Source organism: Drosophila mauritiana, chromosome 3L, assembly GCF_004382145.1.
Source record: "Drosophila mauritiana strain mau12 chromosome 3L, ASM438214v1, whole genome shotgun sequence".
NCBI lineage: Eukaryota > Metazoa > Arthropoda > Insecta > Diptera > Drosophilidae > Drosophila > Drosophila mauritiana.
The window spans coordinates 22,113,920-22,134,015 of record NC_046669.1 but is presented as its reverse complement, the minus strand read 5'-3'; the positions used below and the strand labels follow the sequence as shown (position 1 = coordinate 22,134,015).

Here is a 20,096-nt window from a genome sequence, read left to right as displayed (position 1 = left end):
TGAAGGACAACAAATGATATCAATTATTATAATATATGGTTTATCCGGGCTTCCCCCGATTCAAATATATGTAGTTTCCCTCTGCTCCAATCGATAACTTGTGCTGCATCCCTCAGCCAGTGCTGCAAGCCTCTGCACAGCTGCCCACGACTTTCGAGCACTGCAGATATAGCCCCAAGTGAAAAGTCGCAGGGAAAAATGGGATGCAAAAATAACTGAGAGTCAGGAGAGAACGCGACCACAGGAGGCAGTGAAACAGCACGGGCTACAGACAGTAGGACACACACACCGCCCAGCTCGGCCGACACGTATAAAGGCAACCGGCAAGAAGAACGGCCCACCGCTGCCTGTCCGCGTTTACAATTAAATGGCAAATGGAAGTGCGACCGAAGCGGCGGCCACGGCCAATCCGCAGCAGAGGATTCCACAAGCCGCGCAGCAAGCGCTCCTTGCCGAGACGACGATGGGCTCAAAAGATTGCGCGCCGGCCGCTTTGGGGGTAAACGATCTCGTGGCGGACGTGTGTATGAACGGTCGTGGAGCGGACTTCCCAAGCACACGAACCACAACGGCCACGGGAGGAGCGGGACCGGCAGCAGCTTCCTCGTCATCGTTCTCATTTAAACACTTTCTAAGCAGTACCGGAACTGTGACTGCCCCGACTAGCACGGTGACCTCGGCAGCCGTGCAAACGTCAACGGGTGCCCGACCTAAGGTACCTCAGTCAGCCTCTGTCTCCCATATGCAGCCGCCTGATGTTAACGGCAGCAGTGCATCCTCTAGGATGAAGCGATCTCCGCGCTTCAGTAGTTTTGACTCGCAGGCGAGTCTGGCGGAGTACGCAGCATGTGGGGGAGGCGCATCCAGTAGCAGCGGCGGGTCGCAGTCTCAGCACCGCTTGAGGCCGGATCATCGGCTGGGTCACGACGCTGTTCAGGACGCTCTGGATAACGACGATGACGACCATGTGGCTCTGGCTCAGGTGCGCAACACAAACAGGCATTACGATGAAAGAATAGACGACGGTAAGTTTGAAATTCGACTTCCAACTTGTGTATCTAACTCCCATTCACTCTCCGCTTTCATTGGCAGATATTTTTCCATCCGCTTCCAACCAGCAACCCGCCGTTGGTTCGCGCTACGTGCCACGCTCGTACTCCAACTACGATATGCCTCCCCATTTGCCGGGCCCTTCGTCATCGCCTCGTCGTCGGCCGACTGGAAACCGCGACCAACGCCCCACCAGACTTGTGCTGTCTGCCGGCCCAAAGATGAAGCTTGACCTGCCCCTGGATACATGCAATGCAGCTGGGGGCGGAGCCGGTGGTAGTGCTGCTGCAGCTTCAGCCCTGCCAGACTTCGTGCAGGATCACTTGCCGGATGCTTGGTGCGCCGGTCAGGATGCCCTGAGCTCTCCGCCAAACTCCCCTCTGGGGGGAGCTGAAGCGTCGAGCGGAGCAGTAGGGCTTCTGCCGTCCTCTCTCGCACCCAGAGGTTCCAGTGCTGCCGCCCTCCCCGGTCCAACCGGCGAACCAGCCGCCGGCTCTACCGTCAAAATGCTGCCCGACTTTCTGTCCGACGGTTCCATAATTCACTCGTCTCAACGACTAGCTGACGTAGCTATCGGGCTGCCCTCCAACCCCATTGACTCGCCTCCCCAGGAGGCGGAAGGTACTTTGCAACTGTCAACACTGAGACAGGAGAACGAACGCCTGCAGCGGGAGCTGCAGGAAGCTCGTGCGGAACTTAATCTCCAGACCAAACGGGCCAGCGAGTTTGAGCAGCAGCTTGTGCAACTGTCAGAGACGTCGCGGCGCCGGGAGGCCCTAGCCACGACGACCAATACGCAAACCACGCAGCACCTAAGGCGACAGCTGGCTCAACTAGAGGTGAGTGGCCCGATCGGTAGGGTAATGCCCGAAAGTTGGAAGTGCATTGATCTCATACTCACTATGGCGAATGCCATTGGAACGTTCTGGAAGAATTATTATCATGCAGCTTTTTGTTAAAATACTTTATTTAAACCCGGAAATTCCGGAAAATTTACAAGCAATAATGACAATTTGAAAACTCGTACTTTTTAGGCGGAGCTTCGGTCTCTAAGAGGAAGTTCTGGAAGTTCTGATTGCGCAACAGGAGGAGTTCCAGTGGCGACACCTGGTAGAGACAGTGAGGCCTCCACCAGCAGCGGGACTAGCGCACAACGACCGTCCAGAACACACCATTTGTCAAGGGATCTGCTGCGTGCCGCCGACACTGCTGAACAGAATCTCAGGTAGGACGTGCCATCAGCTGATGAGTAACGAACATGCCTACTATAATTCATTCCTTGCAGGCAATTGCTAACTGGCGTCGAAAATCTGCGACAGATGGCAGCTAGCCTAGAGCAACCGGCCCAGCCAGCAGCAGCGCCCAGAAGTCCCGATCTGTACACTGACTTTAACTGATCTCCCCGGGATGGAGGCTTTAAAGTGAACGTTATATACGAAGATAGGTTATTGTTCTCTGTGTAAACACTGTATCCCACGACTTCGCATTGAGCTTGTTTTTAGATGACCCCGCGAACATTTTATGTTTCCGTATTATCTGTTGCATTGGGTTATATTTGGTGGGAAAAATAGGGAGGGATGGGCAATGTGAGAATCAAAGCGCAAACTCGTGATGTTGGTTGATAAAGCAAAATATATAATTCATACTTGATAAATCGATATAGCATATTGAAGGACCTAACTAATATCGACGGCTAGTGGAAATGCCAGCCACTCCAGAAAAACAGCGAGTCTAATCCGGGACAGGACGTCCCGCACAGCGATGGCAAAGAAGCGCAAATGCGATATATTTTTTGTTAAGAACAAAAGATTACCTGTGCACTTCAGTAGTTTGTGCTTCAGTACGTAGCAAGCAAGATTTGAAATAAATTATTATGAGACAACAAGCTGTTTACCTACTGTGCTTGCTGGAGGTGCTTGCTCCAAGCGCTTCCCAAACAGTTCCCCCTTGGGAGAACGAGAGTGCTTATCCGCGGCCTTGACTTTGCTCTCCAATCCGACAGCAGAGACCAAAGCTCTCCGTTGATCGAGCTTTCTCCGCCGTCACTGGAATCGGAATCGTGCCCGCCTATCAGTTGCTCCACCTCCGCCGTTACTAGTGGACGACTGTCCCCGCGAAGAACACGTGCCGCACAGTTGATTCGAGTTCAAAAAGTGCATCCAAGCCAGAAAAGTTTACATAGAAAGTGATAAGAGCTTAGAAAGGAATCCGAAGCCCAAAATGATGTCCAAGCGATTGTTAGGTAAGTTTTCTGCATATGGTCTCTTGTGTTCTAATTCATAGGGAAATCGAATCGATCCTTAAATTTCAACTGAAAAGATAAATCACCTGACTCTGGTGGAGATCATCATCATATAATCATACATAGTTACTTGCCACTATTAAGGAATCTGTGGACATAGTGTAACAGTAATTAAAGCACAATTGCTCAGATTTACAATATCTAGGGATTTGAGACTGATTCCCCCTGTAAAAGTGCTATTTATAAATAATTTTATTGGGTGGTCCGCCACGTTCGGTCAAAGTTAGTGTTTGTTCAGATAAGAGTGATAAGAGTTTTTAATTTGACAGGTGGCTGGCAGTCCAAAGCTGGTCCCAATCTCACTAGGAATTCGAGTGGCCTAGGCTGTTGGCAGGGGGCCAGTTCTTATCAGTTGAATTGTGTGGATCAGCTCAGTCTTAATAAACAACCCAGTTGTGGTCCCAATTGCGCATTTAAGGCATTTGAATACAGGCAATTGGAGAAGACTTCCCACGGCCAATGACCTCTTTACAAATTGTGTATAGTTCAGAACTCGAACTCGAACCTCACGTGGGCAAGTGCAGCACATGTTTCTGATTAAATAAATACGACGAGCAAACACAAGATTACTAGGAAATTGCGTTTTAGTTCGATTTATACACCAATATCAACAGTTGTGTAAATAGACATGTTTTATACACACGACTGATCTTTAAACTACTTTTGTGATGTTTCAGTTAAAAAAATATTCAATTCTACAATAACTATATTCAATTTTGTCTTTAAGATATGTGGTGTTTGTTTCTTAACTTTCGTATCAGATGCAGGAGTTTCAGGATTTGAGTATCAGATGCCTCGACTATCAGATACCCGTTACTCAGCTAATGGAATGCGAACGCGAAATTTCATCAGTTATCTGGGATATCGATAGAAATTGTATACACTTTTACTTTATGTGTAACGGGTATAAAAATAGAACTGTTGGTTTCGGAAGGGATTTGTAATTTTTTCACGTTGTTATCTGGAATACAATGCAATGAAAGTGTGGAAATCTCAAATATTGGACACGAATGGTAAATTTTTTTAAAAAGGTGACGCTTAAAGAGTGTTGTGTGCTTTTTAATTCGTTCCTTTTGGCTTGAGTTCTCCTTCGTAATAAATATTAAGTAGGCAGTAAATGATTTTCTTGCATGGAAATTGAAGCTCAAGGGCATAGATCGTCGCTCTGAGCACAACATTCAAATGAAAACGCATAAAAGTTTTGTTTGTTTTTTCCTTGCGACAAATGTGATTTTTAATTTTCGAATTCTATCAAACATTGATCGAACACCAAGTGGTTAATTAGCAGTCAAATGTACAAGCAAAGAAAACGATTTCCTCAACTATCAGATACTCCTTACTAAGTTGGTAAAGCGAAAGAAAACATTACTATCTAGTATTTGGTTTGGATAAATATTGATCTAAGCATTACCAGTAAAAAGGCTAATGAGCATGCTTTCAATAAAAAAGGTATTAGTTTTTAACTAGATCTAGATTGCAACTAAACCATTCTCATCTTTCGCCTAACAGCTCAGACCAGGCGGCTCCCTCCCAGGTCCTCGGTCCGTAGGAGCTCCAGCTCATCGCTGCACTCAAAGGCAGCCCCCGCAACGATAGCCCAGCTGCAGGTAGAGATGCCCGACTGCAACCACCGCCCGGTGGCCTACGACGGCTCCAGCTACGAGCAGATTCTCAAGACCAGGCGCAACCACCTGACACCGAATCTGCTGGCCCACTTCAAGAAGCCACTTGTGATCCACGCTGGCCACATGCAGTGGCTGTACGATCACGAGGGCCGGCGCTACCTGGACATGTTTGGCGGAATCGTTACTGTGTCCGTTGGACATTGTCACCCGTAAGCAGGAGGGGGCTTTAGGCTTTACACAAAAAAGGAAGTGATATGAATTTAAATGTTAATACATATTCACTACTTTACAAAAAAAAGGATTTTTCAACAGTTAGATATGAGAATCGATTTCAGTGTGATTTAATTCCGTTTAAGCAAATACCGAATTGTCGTTTTATTTTCGATTGAAGCAATAGGACATTACAAGATAATGCCAACTTTTGTGCAAAGTAATATTATTTTATTACTTACCTCTTTTTATGGGGCCAATAAAACATAGAAGCTCTCTTGTAAAATTAAAAGAAATATACATGGACTAAGTCTGGGTAGATTATCTTCAAAAATGAAGTTAATTGTGTTATACGTGTCCCCACGTAGTATGTAGAATGTAGAACGTAGAATGTAATCACATATTTTGTTCATTTGTAGAAAGGTTAACCAGGCGCTCAGCGAGCAGACTGCTAAACTGTGGCACACGACTAACATCTACATGCACCCCAAGATCCACGAGTATGCCGAGCGATTGGTGGCCAAGTTCCCAGGAGACCTCAAGAGCGTGTGCTTCGTGAACTCCGGCTCGGAGGCCAACGATCTTGCTATGCTAATGGCGCGCCTTCACACAGGCAACCAGGATATCCTTTCCTTGCGCAACTGCTACCACGGAATGTCCCCCTACACCATGGGCCTCACGGCACACTCCACCTGGCGCTTTCCGCTGCCAGGGGTGAACAACGGACTTGTGCACGTGATGAACCCCGATCCCTACCAGGGCATTTGGGGCGGCTCAAACTGCCGGGACTCCCCTGTGCAGACCACCCGCGAATGCCAGTGCACCGCAGGCTGCCAGGCCGGCGATGCCTACTACAATGAACTGGAGGAGACCTTCAAGTATTCCCTGCCGCGCGGCAAGGTGGCTGCTATGTTTGCAGAGTCAATCCAGGGGGTCGGCGGAACGGTCCAGTTCCCAAAAGGGTACCTCAAGCGGGCAGCAGCTCTGGTCAGAGCTAACGGAGGACTCTTTGTGGCCGACGAGGTTCAGACTGGCTTTGGGCGAACCGGTGAGCACTTCTGGGGCTTCGAGGGCCACGACTATGTCCCCGACATAGTCACCATGGCCAAGGGCATTGGGAACGGCTTCCCACTGGCAGCCGTTGTCACCACGCCAGAGATCGCGGCATCCCTGGGCCAGGCCCTGCACTTCAACACCTACGGAGGGAACCCGATGGCCAGTGCCGTAGGCATTGCCGTGCTGGACGTGATCGAGGAGGAGCAACTGCAGCGCAACTCCCTGGAAGTGGGCACGTACTTCCTCAAAGGTCTGGCCGAATTGCAGCAGCGCTTCGAGATTATTGGCGACGTGCGGGGAAAAGGCCTGATGATCGGCGTCGAGCTGGTGGGCAATCGTGAAAAGCGTACCCCTCTGGCTACGCCGCACGTCCTGGACATATGGGAGAAGTGCAAGGACCAAGGAGTGCTCTTTGGACGCGGCGGTCTTCATGGAAATGTAAGTGAGGCTTCTTATGGGCCAAGTTCATCCTCATTTGGGCTCGTCTGTCTTCGTACTGCACGTCCGACTAACAAAAATTCGTGTTTGTTGAAAAGTCTCCACCGAGAACGAATCTTTGATCATCTTCTCCTGTCTCTATTGGTGCATCATTTCCCTTCCATTTCCACAGGTTCTGCGCATTAAGCCTCCCATGTGCATCACGCTGGCTGATGCCAAGTTCGCCATGGATGTGCTGGCCCTGGCCATCACGGAGTCTCAGCCCGAGAATAACTAACGAAGATTGGCGAAGACGAATACACATACACGGGAGAGCGTTTGTAGGATGGTCTCAGCTGCATTTATTAACTATCTAAGCAGATCTCTAACTAGTTACTCCTAACAAAGACTTATGGACCTTTAAATAGTCAACTGTTCAATATTTAAAAGAATTGGTTTTTATACATTAAATTGTTGAAGATCCCACAAGACTAGTAAATGTTACTGCGTTTCCCAAATGGGCGGTTCAAATCACCCCTGAAAATCCACAGTCTACGGCCAGATTATCTTGCATCTTTGCCATTACCATCTGTGGGTGGAAAGTAGTTCCATATTGATCCCTCAAACGCTCTGGCCAAACTTACACATAACTCACTTTTGGATTCTCTAAAACCTCGGTTGCACACTTGTACACTTTAATTACTTTAATTAACATTTCCACATGCAAAAAACATAATCCACAGCATTTAAAGTCCAAATAGTAAATTTTTTTGCAGTCCTAAATCCGATTATGACTATAATCTACCATCAACACTCGCACCATTCTAAATTTATCTTAAAAATCGTTATAACCACTTATTTATATAAAAATCAGAAGACTTTCCCAAGCTATATCTTTTTGAAAATGCACGTTCTAGCATTTTGAACTGTTCAAAAAGGAATAATTATTGATATTAGGATATACATATTGCTTTTTGACACAACAAAAACATGAAATACAAAATGACTGAAAGTATGCACTACATTTTACGTGTATATAAACGTGTAAAAATGGCGTAGCAATTTAGGTTTTTCAAAATATAAGCACAAAAACTTAATTTGACAATTACTTTACAAATTATTTCTATGACATTGGAGCAAGATACACAATCTTAAATTGTTGTTTTTAGTTTTAAATTTAGTACCTGGTAAAGTTGACCTGTAAAATGATCCCTGTGAAATGTAAAATTTCCAGGATACATTTTTGCTTCTACACTGTAGGCGGGTCATTAATATATTGAAGTTTCCTCTTCTCTTTAGGTGATGAGCATGAGACCACCACTGTGTCTTTGTGCCGAAGACGTGGAATTCGCCTTGGAGACACTGGAGGAAGCGTTTAGATTTCATATGAGCAAAAGCCCTCGCAGTTGGAGAAACAGCACAAGGATGATGTAGAAAAGCTGTACTTCAGAGCTCTTTTATTCGCTTATTCGCTTACAAACTAATAATTGAACAACATTATAGAGCAGCATTATGACCAACAATCGAGGTTAAGAGCTAGCGATTTTTGAGCGAGGCTTTGACTTAGTTATAAATGTACATCTCAGCAGTTCTTAGAAGTAATATGTGATGTGAGCCATGAAGCATCGTACATAGTTTAAGGGAACGAGTGCGATTCGAATCCGTATCTGCATAGGCTAACTTAAGGTTTGGTTTCAATGGCATTGCCTTGAGCATAAATAAATAAAACAACTCGAAAATCGCCTTAGTTTGAACTAGTTAATGCAAAAACGCAGTCTTCTTTTAAAGTCCAGGAGATTCTCTTTGGCTGGGGGTCCTGTGGGACTCCGTTCTCCAAGTGGCTCCTGTTAAACTTCTACGTCGGGATGCTTGCCCTCGTTATTGTAATCAGCGCTCAGCAGCGTCTCAGACAGCTCCTTTCTTGCCTTCTGCAACACCCAGAACATCAAGGCCACGCCACAAATTACCTTAAAGACACAAAAGACACATTGTAGCTTAAATAACTTAAAAAAAAAAACTTAATAAAACACGATCATTAAACAAAGAGCTCCGTGGACTTATTAAACACCAATAATGAACCAATTCAAATGTACAAACTCAAAAACTATTAAGCACGCGATTTAACCTACCTCAAACAGAAAGCTGATATACCCCGTCAGTTTGGTATCGTTATCACTGAGCACTTCATGCATGGACCTTAGCGTGGAACCCAAGTAAACATTGATGGTTTGGGCTGGCAGCAACCCAATCAGCGTGGCCACATGGTAGTCTCTTGTGTTGATGGAACTGATCTGTGAAAATAATAGTCTGATATAGAAACTGAATGGTTTAAGCGTGCCATGATTTTTTTAACTACGACAGTGTCAGTAGGGGGGAAAGCACCTGACTTTTAAGGAAAACTGGTTTTTATTTAGTTCAACTGCAGTGAAACTTGACGAATATGCACATATATTAGTAACCGTCTCTTAATTTAAGCATTTTGACGCGCTGTATTGTCGTATAATTAGCTTTTTAACTATTGCAGTATAAATATTTATTCATATAGATTCACAAAGCTTTGCACAATTTAATTTACATGTCCGTGTAAAGAATATTTGGTTCAATTAATTTTAAGTTCGATTTCTTAAAGTTAATAAAATAAAATAAAAGAATATCCAGATATTCCGACCTCACCCCTGTCTGAACAAGTTCAACAATAACAATAGATCTGACGAAATCTAGTCACTTACTCCGAATATCACATTCTGCACTCCGAAGGGAATGGGGGTAAGTCGGGTAAAGAGAACGACTCGAAATGCCTTTGGGCCAGAAATGACGCGGAGAATGGCTCGTCCCGTGTCATTCTTGATCAGCCTGCAAGTAGATGCAATCGAACGGGTCTCGTCATTTCATTTATTTATTATTTATGCATAATTACACCCAACTGTGCGGTGCTAGTGCTGAAACATGGCTCTAATTGAGTTTATCCAACAATCAGGAAATGTTTATTGGGGCTATAAGCCAGTTCCACCGTTCGTCGGCGAAACAGTTTACGCTCCCTCATAAAAATTGGTAGGCACTGATTTCATGCTATCACACAAATAGCCTGTAATTAGGTGGGCCTATGTATATAGCTCTTGGTAAATGTGATGTTAAATAAATGTGTTATTTTTGAAGAAAATTCATGTGGCGCCGTAATTGATAATTTATGAATTAGGTACGCTGGGTAGTGGAACCTAGTTTAGTAATTATCGGAAATGTAATGCTCTCTGCTATCAGCGCGCCAAATGTCTGATAAGGAGATCAAAACCGACTGAGCGACAAAGGGGGTATTTACCCAAAGAAGCGGGTCTTAATTGCAAACGGGTTTAATGACAAATGAGCGTTTAGTACGTATATACAAAACATACAACACATTTATATGTGCCGGCGACGTGGTTACGCGATATCGATTACGCGGAATAACTGCCCTTATCAGATATTCCTTGGGCAAATGTATTCGCTCAGTTGTCGCCACCGTGGCTTTGCAATTGTCGTGTGTCACAAGGTCCACTTTGATCACCGTCATTCCGCACTCGATGCGACCTGGTTCGGCTTGCAGGTAGACAGACTTCAATGTCCTGGGGCTCGCTGGGGCAGGCAGCGGTAAGAAGCTCCACGGAGTAATCATCCCGGATGTGCAGGGTGTCGCCAAGCTGACAAAGAATGCCCCGGAACTCGGGATAGGCCTGGCAGCAGTCATCGGGAATAGAGATTGACAGCCGCAGCGACACCACGTTTCCGGGAGCGAAGGGATAGTCAAGGAGTCTGCGACTGGTGTCTCGCTTTCCCAGACCCACGTGCGAGACGACGACTGGGGAGCAGTTGAACCTGCGGGCCATCTCCACTGTCTCGGCCGCACTGCCGACACCCTTGGGCAACACGCGGAGCTCCCTAAGGTGCCGAGCCAGAAGGATTAAATAGGCGGCGTGCAGTTCCAGAGGTGTGCGGACGGCACCCTCACTTCCTGCGTACTGTATCAACGAGCACAGATCCCGACGCATGTCCAACAGCGCACCGTAAATCATTTTCTGGGGCGGCGTGAATCGCCCCGAGCTGGGCCAGCATCTGGCCAGTCCCCCCTCGTAGCCTCCGTACTGACATCCAGCGTCCATCTGCCACAGCCCATTGCCATCCAATCCGCACGACATTTTTGTCACGTCGGGACGGGCGTGCCGCATATGGCACTTGTAGTCAAATGAAGCGGCCAGCTCCTGAGGAATCTGATAATGCTGTGCGATTACCTCCGCCATGGAGTCCGCAGCGCTGGCGTTGGCCCGACGCAGGGCTCTCAGCTCCCGCGAGGTCTTGACGGTGCGTGTGTACTGGAGGATGTATCGGGGGTTGCCCATGGGAATCATGGCTTCATGAGCCACCTCTTGCACTATACAGCTGACAGGACTCGATGGCTCGTAGAAGTGCCACAGCTCGGGCGAGAGATCCCTTAACAGCCAGAGTAAACTTTTCTTAAGCATTGCGAGGGGCAGAACGTCGTCCACGTAGTGCATATGGCTATAGATGGTGGACAGCTGTGAGTCCACATCCTGGGAAAGAAACAGCAACGCGCCTGTCCTTCGCTTACGGCTTCGGGTGAGAACCAATGCTGCCCCTGGTCTCAAGCAGTCGCAAAGATAGAGGAAGTCGGGCCTCTGCCGAAAGGGGTAACTCCGAGCTGAGTCAGCTCCGGCCACCACAAGAACGTGCGAAAATATGCGGTTTTTTCTGTGCGGCTCTTTGAATGCGTCCTTCGCGTGCATATAAGAATTAAGGTCGTCCAGGGACATTTTTCGGTGTAGATCAATTTCATCCGGCAGGAGAACGGCGTCGGGGCGTGGATCGCAGCGCAGGTACTCGGATATTGTGGCGAACTGGCCGCCAGGGGCATCGCAGGAGAACTTCTCGATCAGGTCGGGCACTGGGAGCGGGCGGATCCTCTTGGTAAGCTCGGAGGGCCAGACCGTTGGCAGCACCAGATGCACATCACTCCGATCCGATGGGGCCACTGCGGAACAACCACGACGCACCTCTTGCCAGGCATAATACTTAAAATTTCGAAGGAACCGCAGCATTGGAGAATAGAAAAAACACAGAGCAATGGGTAGTATAAGCTTGATACAAGAAAGCGAGACTTATGGAAGATAGGGTTCCCTGATCGCAATGAATTTGAATATGTACTGCTGGTAGAAGGGGCATATTGACTCTGTAGCACTTGCCAATACAAAGTTCATGGTGCCGCATAAGGTTATCCGCTTAAAAAAAGCATCAACGATATGGGCGTGACCACCACTGCTTCTTAATTATTGTAGAGATGAATTTACTATTATTTAAAAACTTAAGAAGCAGTTTTTGATCGCCGCAATGATTTAAAACCAAATTGAGCGGATTAGTTTGTTAAATCTCGACAGACGAACGGACAAATAGGCTCGGTTGGAGATCATTACCAAGGATACATAGACAAAACGCCTCCCTCCACCTGATTCATACTTTTCAACGGAGTGTACCGACCAACTCCACGAGCAAACCGCATGACTTTAGAAGCTAGTACACCTACTTTTCCGCAGTTTGGGACTTGTGTGCGTAGTATTTAACACTCCTTAACGAACAGATAAATAAACTATGCACTTTCAACGGAGCTTCGAGTCTTGAAGGCCTGCGATTTTCAGCTTTTTAACTTGTATGCTTTATACCACTTATTATGTGTTCAGAGGCATAAAGTGCACAAGTTGGTTTCTAGAATATCGAACCATTTTGAACTGAAGACGCAAGAATATATGATTTTAAGAAGTCGATGAAGTATCACCAGACGCGCAACCCTACATGTGTATTCTCAGCAAAGCACTCACCTTTGCACGGGAATGCGGTGCCGGCAGCTGCGAATGGTGGCATGGGCAACGGCGATGCCGAGATTGGCGCCCAGGATCACGGTGACCCAACCGCGCAGGCAGCCGAACAGGTAACCGGCGGTGATGAGCAAAACGAAGTAGCCCACCACCACGGGGAAGCTGACAAGAGCGAAGAGCCCCATGTAGACGGCAAATGTGATCCAGGCGTTCTGCATTTCGATCCAGAAGAGCAATTGGCGGGCGTAGTCCCGCGTCGCCCATCCGATGAAGACGAGGGCGCCTAGAATGGTGGCGGGCACTAAGCAGCCCAGGAACCAGTTGCGGGTGAGAAAGCTGTGGGCTCGACCCCACCACGAGTTGCGCTTCCGGTTGCGTAGCACAGAGGTGGTGGAGGAGGAGCGGGTAGCTCTCCGACTGGCTAGAAACGGGTCGCATTCGCTGTCCTCCGACGTGTCCGGTGTGCGCTGCGCGGCGGAGAGGGCTTCGGAGTTGCCGGCAGCCCCCGCACTGCTGTCTGGTGGATCCACCTCCACGGCGTTGGAACAGCTGGCCTGGATCAGCTGAGGGAAGGCGGGTGCGGTGGAGGCGGGCACTGGCATCTGCATGATGCAATTGGTATCATTGTTGTTCGAATAGCCGTACGTGTTTTTGTTTTTATTGTTGTTATTGTTGCGAGAGCTGCTGATCTCGAATTCCAACGACATGACCAGGATTTTCGCTTGGCCACAGCTCTGCCTTTCTCCGTTTTCTTTTCCACTTGTCGCTGAGAAATTTCACTTTTATGCACCCACATTCGCGCAAATACGGAGTTCTGGGTTTACGGGCGCATGTGTGTGCTTTGTGTCACATATGGCAAGGCAACCGAGTCCCAGAAACCGTTGTTGTTATTGTCTTAATTCAATTAAAACTACGACTTGTATTTATTGTTTATATATGTGCCACAGCCGCTCAACAATCGACGCACGACTGCCACTCCGACGTTCACGTTCCGATTGGAACTTCGAGTTCCCGCAGCGAGAGTGAAAGAGAATGAGAGAGCACAGAGAGCGTGCAGTGCTGCGCTTTTAGCATTTTTCTTTAGCCATAGCTAGCCATAGCTATATGTGTATACGGACTGGTCCAGATTCTTTTTCCTTAAAAAATAATTAATGTGATTTATATTATATTTATAAAGTATTCCCTTTATAACTTTACTTAAAGTGTATAATGCTTGCTGTGTGAAATACATGCCATTTCACACAGCTTTTACACCTAACAATTAGTTGCTATAAATTGTTTGTGCCCGTCGATGGTGTACCATTGTATATCGATTAAATAGGAAAACTGAAAACAATAGCTTGGTCCCACTAACCTAACAGCTGATTAGACGATATCAAATTAAGTAACAACAAATATACATCATACAACGGAAAATATGTTGTGCCGGCGCTCATTGTTGGGCGTAACGACAAGATGCCTAAGACTCTCGTCCACGCAGCAACACGGATCCGGTCAGCCGGAAAGCGACCAAGCCATCGGCCTCTTGCCCGCCTACTCGGATGCAGATCGCTTAAAGATCTTGAAGACGATTAATGAAAACGGCATGAATCAGATAGCCAAGTAGGTAGCCACCCCACGTTGCCTTGCACATGTACTCATTATCCTGCCCAGCTACGACATAACCAAGGCGAGGGCCACCAAGCTGCAAAACTGGAAGGACCGTCACGGACCGCTGCAGGAACTCAGCGACATCCTGTATGTGGAGGGATTCGGACTGAAGGTCACCACCAAGTTCTTCAAGAGTTTGCTTGCGTCCCCGAGCAGTGGGAGCGCAGCAGTAGGGGAAAATAGACCAAAGACTGCACGAGTCGCGCCCTTTATAACACCGGCCATGGACGAGGGACAGCGTTCCCGCATTGCATCTGCTGTAGGTGTGCGCATCGGAGTGACCAGTGTAAGTTGGGCGAGATTAAAGATCGGGAGCAACGAAGCTCCCTGTTTGCTCACGCACTGGCAGCACCATGAGCTGAACGACAAGAAGCTGCATTTGTCAGAACTTTCCCGCCGCTGCCTCTATGTATCTCACCAGATACCGGAGGCCGATTGCTACGTCATGGAGAGTCCACAAATGGCCCAGGCCAGCAGCAACCCAGGGAGCATCGATCAACAGAACGTGAACATCCAGAAGGCCCAGGTGGCCGCAATCATGAGCTTCTCGTTGATGGCCCGTTCAGATGGTGATGAGAACAAGACGAACAACGTCTACTACATGCGACGTTTTCTCTCAGCCCGGCTATTTAATCACCTGGTGGGTACTGAGCGCGTGTCGTCCGAGGACACGATATTGGCCATGATGCGAACCCATTACAACGTGGAACATCAGATCCCCGAAACAGAGTCCCCGTTGGAGCTGTGCAAAATGATCGACTTTCCCGCTGACTTACGCCTCGTATTCTCGCAGCAAGAGCGCTATCAGCGCGAGCTTCTAGGCCAGGCACTTCTCCTCAGCTTAGCCTTTACTCGTCTCGTGCTTCAGCAAGATCCCCAAAGCATCGCATCCGTGTCGCGCAACTCCAAAGACTCTCCTCCAAGTCGAGCCACTTGAAAAGCTACAAGAACACTGTAATAATATGGATTGGAGTCCTTTTTGCACTTTGTATTATACTGACCCATTGAACAATTTTAATGTGTTTTTTCTTAGGATTTAAGAGGGGGTTCAATAGCAGCAGTTTTAATTGGCACAACTGCATTTTCATGGAATACCATAAACATCGATTATTTTGACCTTGGCGCCACTTAGCTATTGAGAATTTGTCGCCTTCAAAATTATGATGTCTTCCTTTCTGCACTGCCCACACATAATAGGTTTTAAAAATATTTATTTAGCATATGTAACTGAAATAAATAAATACTTGATTCTTGCCCTGTCCATATGAACGTCGAGATTTTCGAGACTACGTGTAAGACCTTTCCCTTGACCAATCTATGGCTCATTTTTGGTGGGTTGTGCCCAATTTATGCGAATTTATTTTTTAAATACAAGTAGTGGTATTTGTACAGTTTAGTCAGATAATAATAAAATTTTAAATTAAATCTATAAGGAATGATTCTTTTTAAATCCAATTAATAGACCAAAGTGGCTTAGTTTTTAGGGTTCAGAACCAGTTACACAGAAGTCGTTGTCTGAAACCTTCCGAATAGAACGCGAGTGCGTCGGTCAGTTCCTAGCCCCTGCGTTCCATTTCCGCTGAGCACTAGCGGCGGAACCGTGATGCTTACTAGACTTACGCATGCCGAGGCTGGGGAATTCAGACATTTCGTTTAAATCTGCGGCAAAGGAAGTGTGGTCTTTGGGCTTGTAGGAGCTTCTTGATGCGACGGAAAGTCGACTGCTAGAAAGCGAACAATCTTCGGGTTCGCTTTCCTTCTTGACCTGAGACCCGGGGAGCGAATAAAAAGAGTCGAAGGAGGACTCGTGGTCGAGTGAGGAGGCGTCCGAGCTTATTATACGATAGTTGGGTTTTGTTGGGGCAGGAATGTGCTTTCCGGGTTGGACGGTTATGGCCAGATCTCCGCACATAAAATCTGTAAAGGTGTACGCCCATCTAGTCACCATACTCTGGGTACAGTACTTGGTTCGATCATTATCCTCGTGGTACTGCAAAAGTAATCAGTGAGGAAGTCAACTAGGGGTTGTCAGAATGGGGAACAGAACCTTACCTGACACGCAATCCCTGCGGTAAACTCGAAAAAGTCATTCTTAAAAAAGGCATCCGTCGCGAATTTGTTAATTTTCTCATCATTCAAACCAGCGACACTCATGACCTCCTTCTTCAATATGAATAACAAGTACTGGATATCAAACACCTCGATTTTTCCGCCCCCGTCCCTGGAGTCATCCTCGCACTCCAAATAGCGGAAGCATGACTTCACCATGCCAATATTTTCGGCGGGAGTAAAGACAATTGGGGTCTTGCCTTCTCCCTGGCATTTGGTTAAGTAGTCAAGAATGTTGCGGTACAGTTTGGCCATGTTCTTCTCCCCCAGCGCGTTGGGCGGCAGCGGCAGGTCGTGAGTGGTTGACGAGTTGTGCAGGGCATCGCTACCTTGCCCAAAAATGATCTGACCGGGGTCAATCATGGTGCTGTAGATGGATCGGATTCCCTCCTTCAACGAGTATTCGCATGCCGCAAACTCGGCGGGCACATAGACATCGGTGGTCAAGGCTTTAGTGAAGTAGTTGAAGGCAACGAAGACAAACTTGGCATTCTCCAGATCTGCGGCAGCGGTTGGAGTTAGTCGAACCCAAATGTCTTAGAAATGTGTGACCTACCATGGGACATCTTGGCGTTTAGCACGAGGCGCTCGGTGGAGCGTTTCATGTCCATCAAGCTCTCGGCGGCCTCCCTTTGGGCCTTGTCCATCAAGCTCTCGGCGGCCTCCCTTTGGGCCTTGTCCATCAAGCTCTTGGCGGCCTCCCTTTGGGCCTTGTCCACCTGGCCGTGGCCGTTGAGACTTTCCCTTTTGTCGCGGCGCGCCGCATTTGCGTCCTTGGCGCCTGAGTTGTACGGACCACGCTGCTGGGTGTCCATTTTCTGAAAAGGCGTCCCTTATTCCAGCGCAGATCCGACGCATCGACAAAAACTTACCTCCCATATGGTGCCGCAGTGGTAAACAGCCTCCGCCAGCGTCATTCGTCGGCCCTCGGCGTTCCGGTTTCTCCACTCGTTTACGAACATCATAAACCCATTCTGCTTCTTAGGAGCCATCTTTACGGGCGTGGCAAGGAGAAGGTCGGTATTTTTGACGGGTTAGGGTAGGTGTTGAGCGCGTGTGCGAGCGAGGTAGCGACTAATGGCGGTAACCAATGAACAGCGCGAGCAATTTATATGAACGTTGTTTGTATGTCCGTCCGACCCTACAGAAATGGTTACTCTGGAATGTTGCGGGTGGCTTCTCTTCTGGCTTCGCTCACTCACGATTTATTTCACTTCAAATGATCTGGTCTGTAGAAAATGGAGAGAAGCAGTTGTTTTGTCAGACGCCGATTCCGCTGTGACTTCAAATATCTATTATTGGCTGCTACGACGTTGCTCAGCACTAGCATCAATCCAAAACTATCGATTCTTTAAAAATGGAATATGAATTTGTGATTCGGTATTCGCTAAAAACCAGTGGTATTTTATAACAATGGTTTAATAAACCCTAATAAAATGATCTGTCGTCTGCTTTGTAATCGTATGAATTAACTGAACTTGCAGTTAAAAGGCAGAACGACTTTGATAAAGATAAATGTTTTGACCTTTTTTAAATGTATACCTTTAAGACTTAAGAGTTTAAATTATTTTAATTAAATAAAATTTTTGTATATAAAGGCAGCTTAATTAAAGATAATAATGCTTATTTATAAAGCAAATGGTCGAGCATCCAAAACTAAAAATTCTTTAAATATAAATTCTCTATCGTAAAACTACAGTATAACCAGTTAAGTCGAAAAATTATACATATTGTATTGTACATATAGTAAAATAGTTATTTTTTTGAGTCGAATAAATGATCCGTATTTGAACAAAGATCAAAGGCGAAATAAATAAAAACTCCGAATGAATCCGCATTGTGTTTTTATTGATTGAATGTCGGCTTAAGACTGAAACAAACGGTAAATCTTAGATGTACTGGGTTAGTGGATTGTTTACTTGATCTGCGCGAGAGCGCTTCTTGCTTATGCTTATGTGCATACATATGGAAAAAGAATTCTTATGTACTACGTGGCTAAGTGCCTGCCAAGTGTCTGGGTTTTGGTTACAGCTTGAGTGGATGCGCAATATCGAGAAATATTTGTTTACCACCACGGTCGTTCTTTTGTATAAGTCAATTTACCCTCAAAGTCGATGTGCTTCAGGTCTATGAAAAATTCTGTCTTGGAAATGCGTTTTTTAATGGTAATTATATGTATGTACATATGTATGAACGATTTGTCTGAATCGGTAAATTCATGCACATCGTTGTTAGTTAAAATGTTGTTTTTGAAATGATAAGCATAGGCATAATCATTTAGAAAGAACTAATTATACCCGTTAATCGTAGAGTAAATTAGGTTGAAATGCCTGTAACAGGCAGAACGAAGCCTTTCCGACTTTATAAAGTATATATATTCTTGATCGGGATCAATAGCTGAGTCGATCTAGCCATGTCCGTTTATCCGTATGAACGTCGAGATCTCACTTTAAAAGTTAGAAGGTTAAGATTCGGCATACACATTCTATTGCCACATATTGCCACGCCCACTCCGCCCCGTCCACATTTTTGAAAAACTTTTGAATATTTTTTCATATTGTTTTTCTTTTACAAGAACGCATCCCATACTTGAATTCGCACAGTAAAAGGTATACTAGATGCTTTCAAAAGGTACAAGTAAGTGTTAATATTATTGATCAAGATCTCTTTGGCCGCCCGCCTCTCAGTGTGAACGTCGAGAATTTAGGAACTAGAAAGTGGATATAAAGCATTCTCCGCAAAAAAATTACTTGTGCTTTAGGGTCCTAACAAAGACACTAGAAGTGGCTTCAGGCTCTCTCGAATTTTTGTTCAAGAGCGAGAGAGCGGCGAGCTCTACAGCCAGTAGCTGTTTTTTACGCATGCAGTGACAGCCGACAACTGTATGTGTGCACACGTATGCTCATGCATTGTAAATTTTACACAATATGCCCCTCACTTTACAAGTTCTATATTATTTTTAATCAATTGGCACCAAGCAAAAAATTCTTGTTTTGCATTGCCTTAACGGTATTTTGAATTTGAATATAGTTTAGAAATAGTAATAGCCCAATCTATGTACATATGTAATATTACAAAATAAATTTCAAAAATGGCTTTATATTAGATTACTTGGCATTAGAGTATTCAGTTTGCGACGTGTTTAAAATAATAGTAGACATTGTCCTGTAGACATCGATTCATAGGTGCTTATGACCGCACGTCGTGCTTTAAGAAATCAATTTTGCATTAAACAGGTCGCATCTTTTTATTTATTTTAAATTTAAATTTTAAATTTTAAATATTACCCTTTAAATATGTAGCTTTTATTATTTTTATGAAATATATTTTGAAATATGTGATTTCTTTTTTTTTTTAATATTTATGTTTTAAATTACAAAAGTAATAACAATTGCAGATCGCAACTGTATTTTATTTATAAGTTGAAATATGAATGAACTTAATGTTAATACTGAAAAAGGTACTGCTCACAGTACCCTGTTGAAATATTGCAACGAAATTGGCCAAAACTCCAATTATGTAAATTCGTTTCTTGGATGCACAATTGATTTCGGCCCGAAAATCGTCTTCTACCACAAGGTCGCACACATATACATGCACGTTCTCGCTTATTGTTTTTACTCACACAAGCAAGCAAACCCAAATTTTGCCCTCACCAAAAAAGTAGCTGCATAGTGCAAAGCCAATGTATGGCCGTTACGCATCTGGTTATTCTAATGTCTTTGGTCCCATATAATTAGGAATAGCTTCATTAAAAAGTTTGTCACTTGTGCACTATATAATTTTTAATATTGAGGCATGCCAAATCAAATGACTACA

General features: G+C 45.7%; 6 protein-coding genes across 8 annotated transcripts; 3 read left to right on the top strand and 3 right to left on the bottom strand.

Moving 5' to 3' along the window:
• The first annotated feature begins 140 nt into the window (after positions 1-140).
• On the top strand, positions 141-2,708 carry LOC117139169. The gene is made up of 4 exons (XM_033301328.1): positions 141-1,025; positions 1,093-1,889; positions 2,085-2,275; positions 2,336-2,708. Exons 1-4 carry the CDS (start codon positions 368-370, stop codon positions 2,445-2,447), a joined length of 1,758 nt encoding a protein of 585 aa, XP_033157219.1. The 5' UTR covers positions 141-367; the 3' UTR covers positions 2,448-2,708.
• Positions 2,709-3,032: 324 nt separating this feature from the next.
• LOC117139171 (alanine--glyoxylate aminotransferase 2, mitochondrial) lies at positions 3,033-8,107 on the top strand. 2 transcript variants are annotated; one of them, XM_033301330.1, is made up of 4 exons: positions 3,033-3,292; positions 4,862-5,186; positions 5,607-6,681; positions 7,960-8,107. In XM_033301330.1, exons 1-4 carry the CDS (start codon positions 3,271-3,273, stop codon positions 8,092-8,094), a joined length of 1,557 nt encoding a protein of 518 aa, XP_033157221.1. In that variant the 5' UTR covers positions 3,033-3,270; the 3' UTR covers positions 8,095-8,107. The 2 variants fall into 2 exon arrangements, with proteins under 2 accessions (XP_033157221.1, XP_033157222.1); XM_033301331.1 differs by lacking the exon at positions 7,960-8,107 and adding an exon at positions 6,854-7,154.
• LOC117139172 (transmembrane protein 64) lies at positions 8,087-13,518 on the bottom strand. 2 transcript variants are annotated; one of them, XM_033301333.1, is made up of 4 exons: positions 12,522-13,513; positions 9,390-9,513; positions 8,790-8,951; positions 8,087-8,627 (listed from the first exon to the last, which is right to left on the bottom strand). In XM_033301333.1, the coding sequence occupies exons 1-4, from the start codon at positions 13,223-13,225 to the stop codon at positions 8,508-8,510; spliced, it is 1,110 nt and encodes a 369-aa protein (XP_033157224.1). In that variant the 5' UTR covers positions 13,226-13,513; the 3' UTR covers positions 8,087-8,507. The 2 variants fall into 2 exon arrangements, with proteins under 2 accessions (XP_033157224.1, XP_033157225.1); XM_033301334.1 differs by lacking the exons at positions 8,087-8,627; positions 9,390-9,513 and having other exon boundaries at positions 8,810-8,951; positions 12,522-13,518.
• Positions 9,520-12,504, bottom strand: LOC117139170 (xaa-Pro aminopeptidase 3). Its single transcript, XM_033301329.1, has one exon. The coding sequence runs from the start codon at positions 11,745-11,747 to the stop codon at positions 10,143-10,145; it is 1,605 nt and encodes a 534-aa protein (XP_033157220.1). The 5' UTR covers positions 11,748-12,504; the 3' UTR covers positions 9,520-10,142.
• Positions 13,519-13,858: 340 nt separating the features above from the next.
• Positions 13,859-15,181, top strand: LOC117140562. Its single transcript, XM_033303559.1, has 2 exons — positions 13,859-14,120; positions 14,172-15,181. The coding sequence occupies exons 1-2, from the start codon at positions 13,936-13,938 to the stop codon at positions 15,103-15,105; spliced, it is 1,119 nt and encodes a 372-aa protein (XP_033159450.1). The 5' UTR covers positions 13,859-13,935; the 3' UTR covers positions 15,106-15,181.
• Positions 15,182-15,499: 318 nt separating this feature from the next.
• Positions 15,500-17,605, bottom strand: LOC117140561 (protein maelstrom). Its single transcript, XM_033303558.1, has 4 exons — positions 17,150-17,605; positions 16,834-17,095; positions 16,221-16,777; positions 15,500-16,158 (listed from the first exon to the last, which is right to left on the bottom strand). Exons 1-4 carry the CDS (start codon positions 17,267-17,269, stop codon positions 15,718-15,720), a joined length of 1,380 nt encoding a protein of 459 aa, XP_033159449.1. The 5' UTR covers positions 17,270-17,605; the 3' UTR covers positions 15,500-15,717.
• Positions 17,606-20,096: the final 2,491 nt, after the last annotated feature.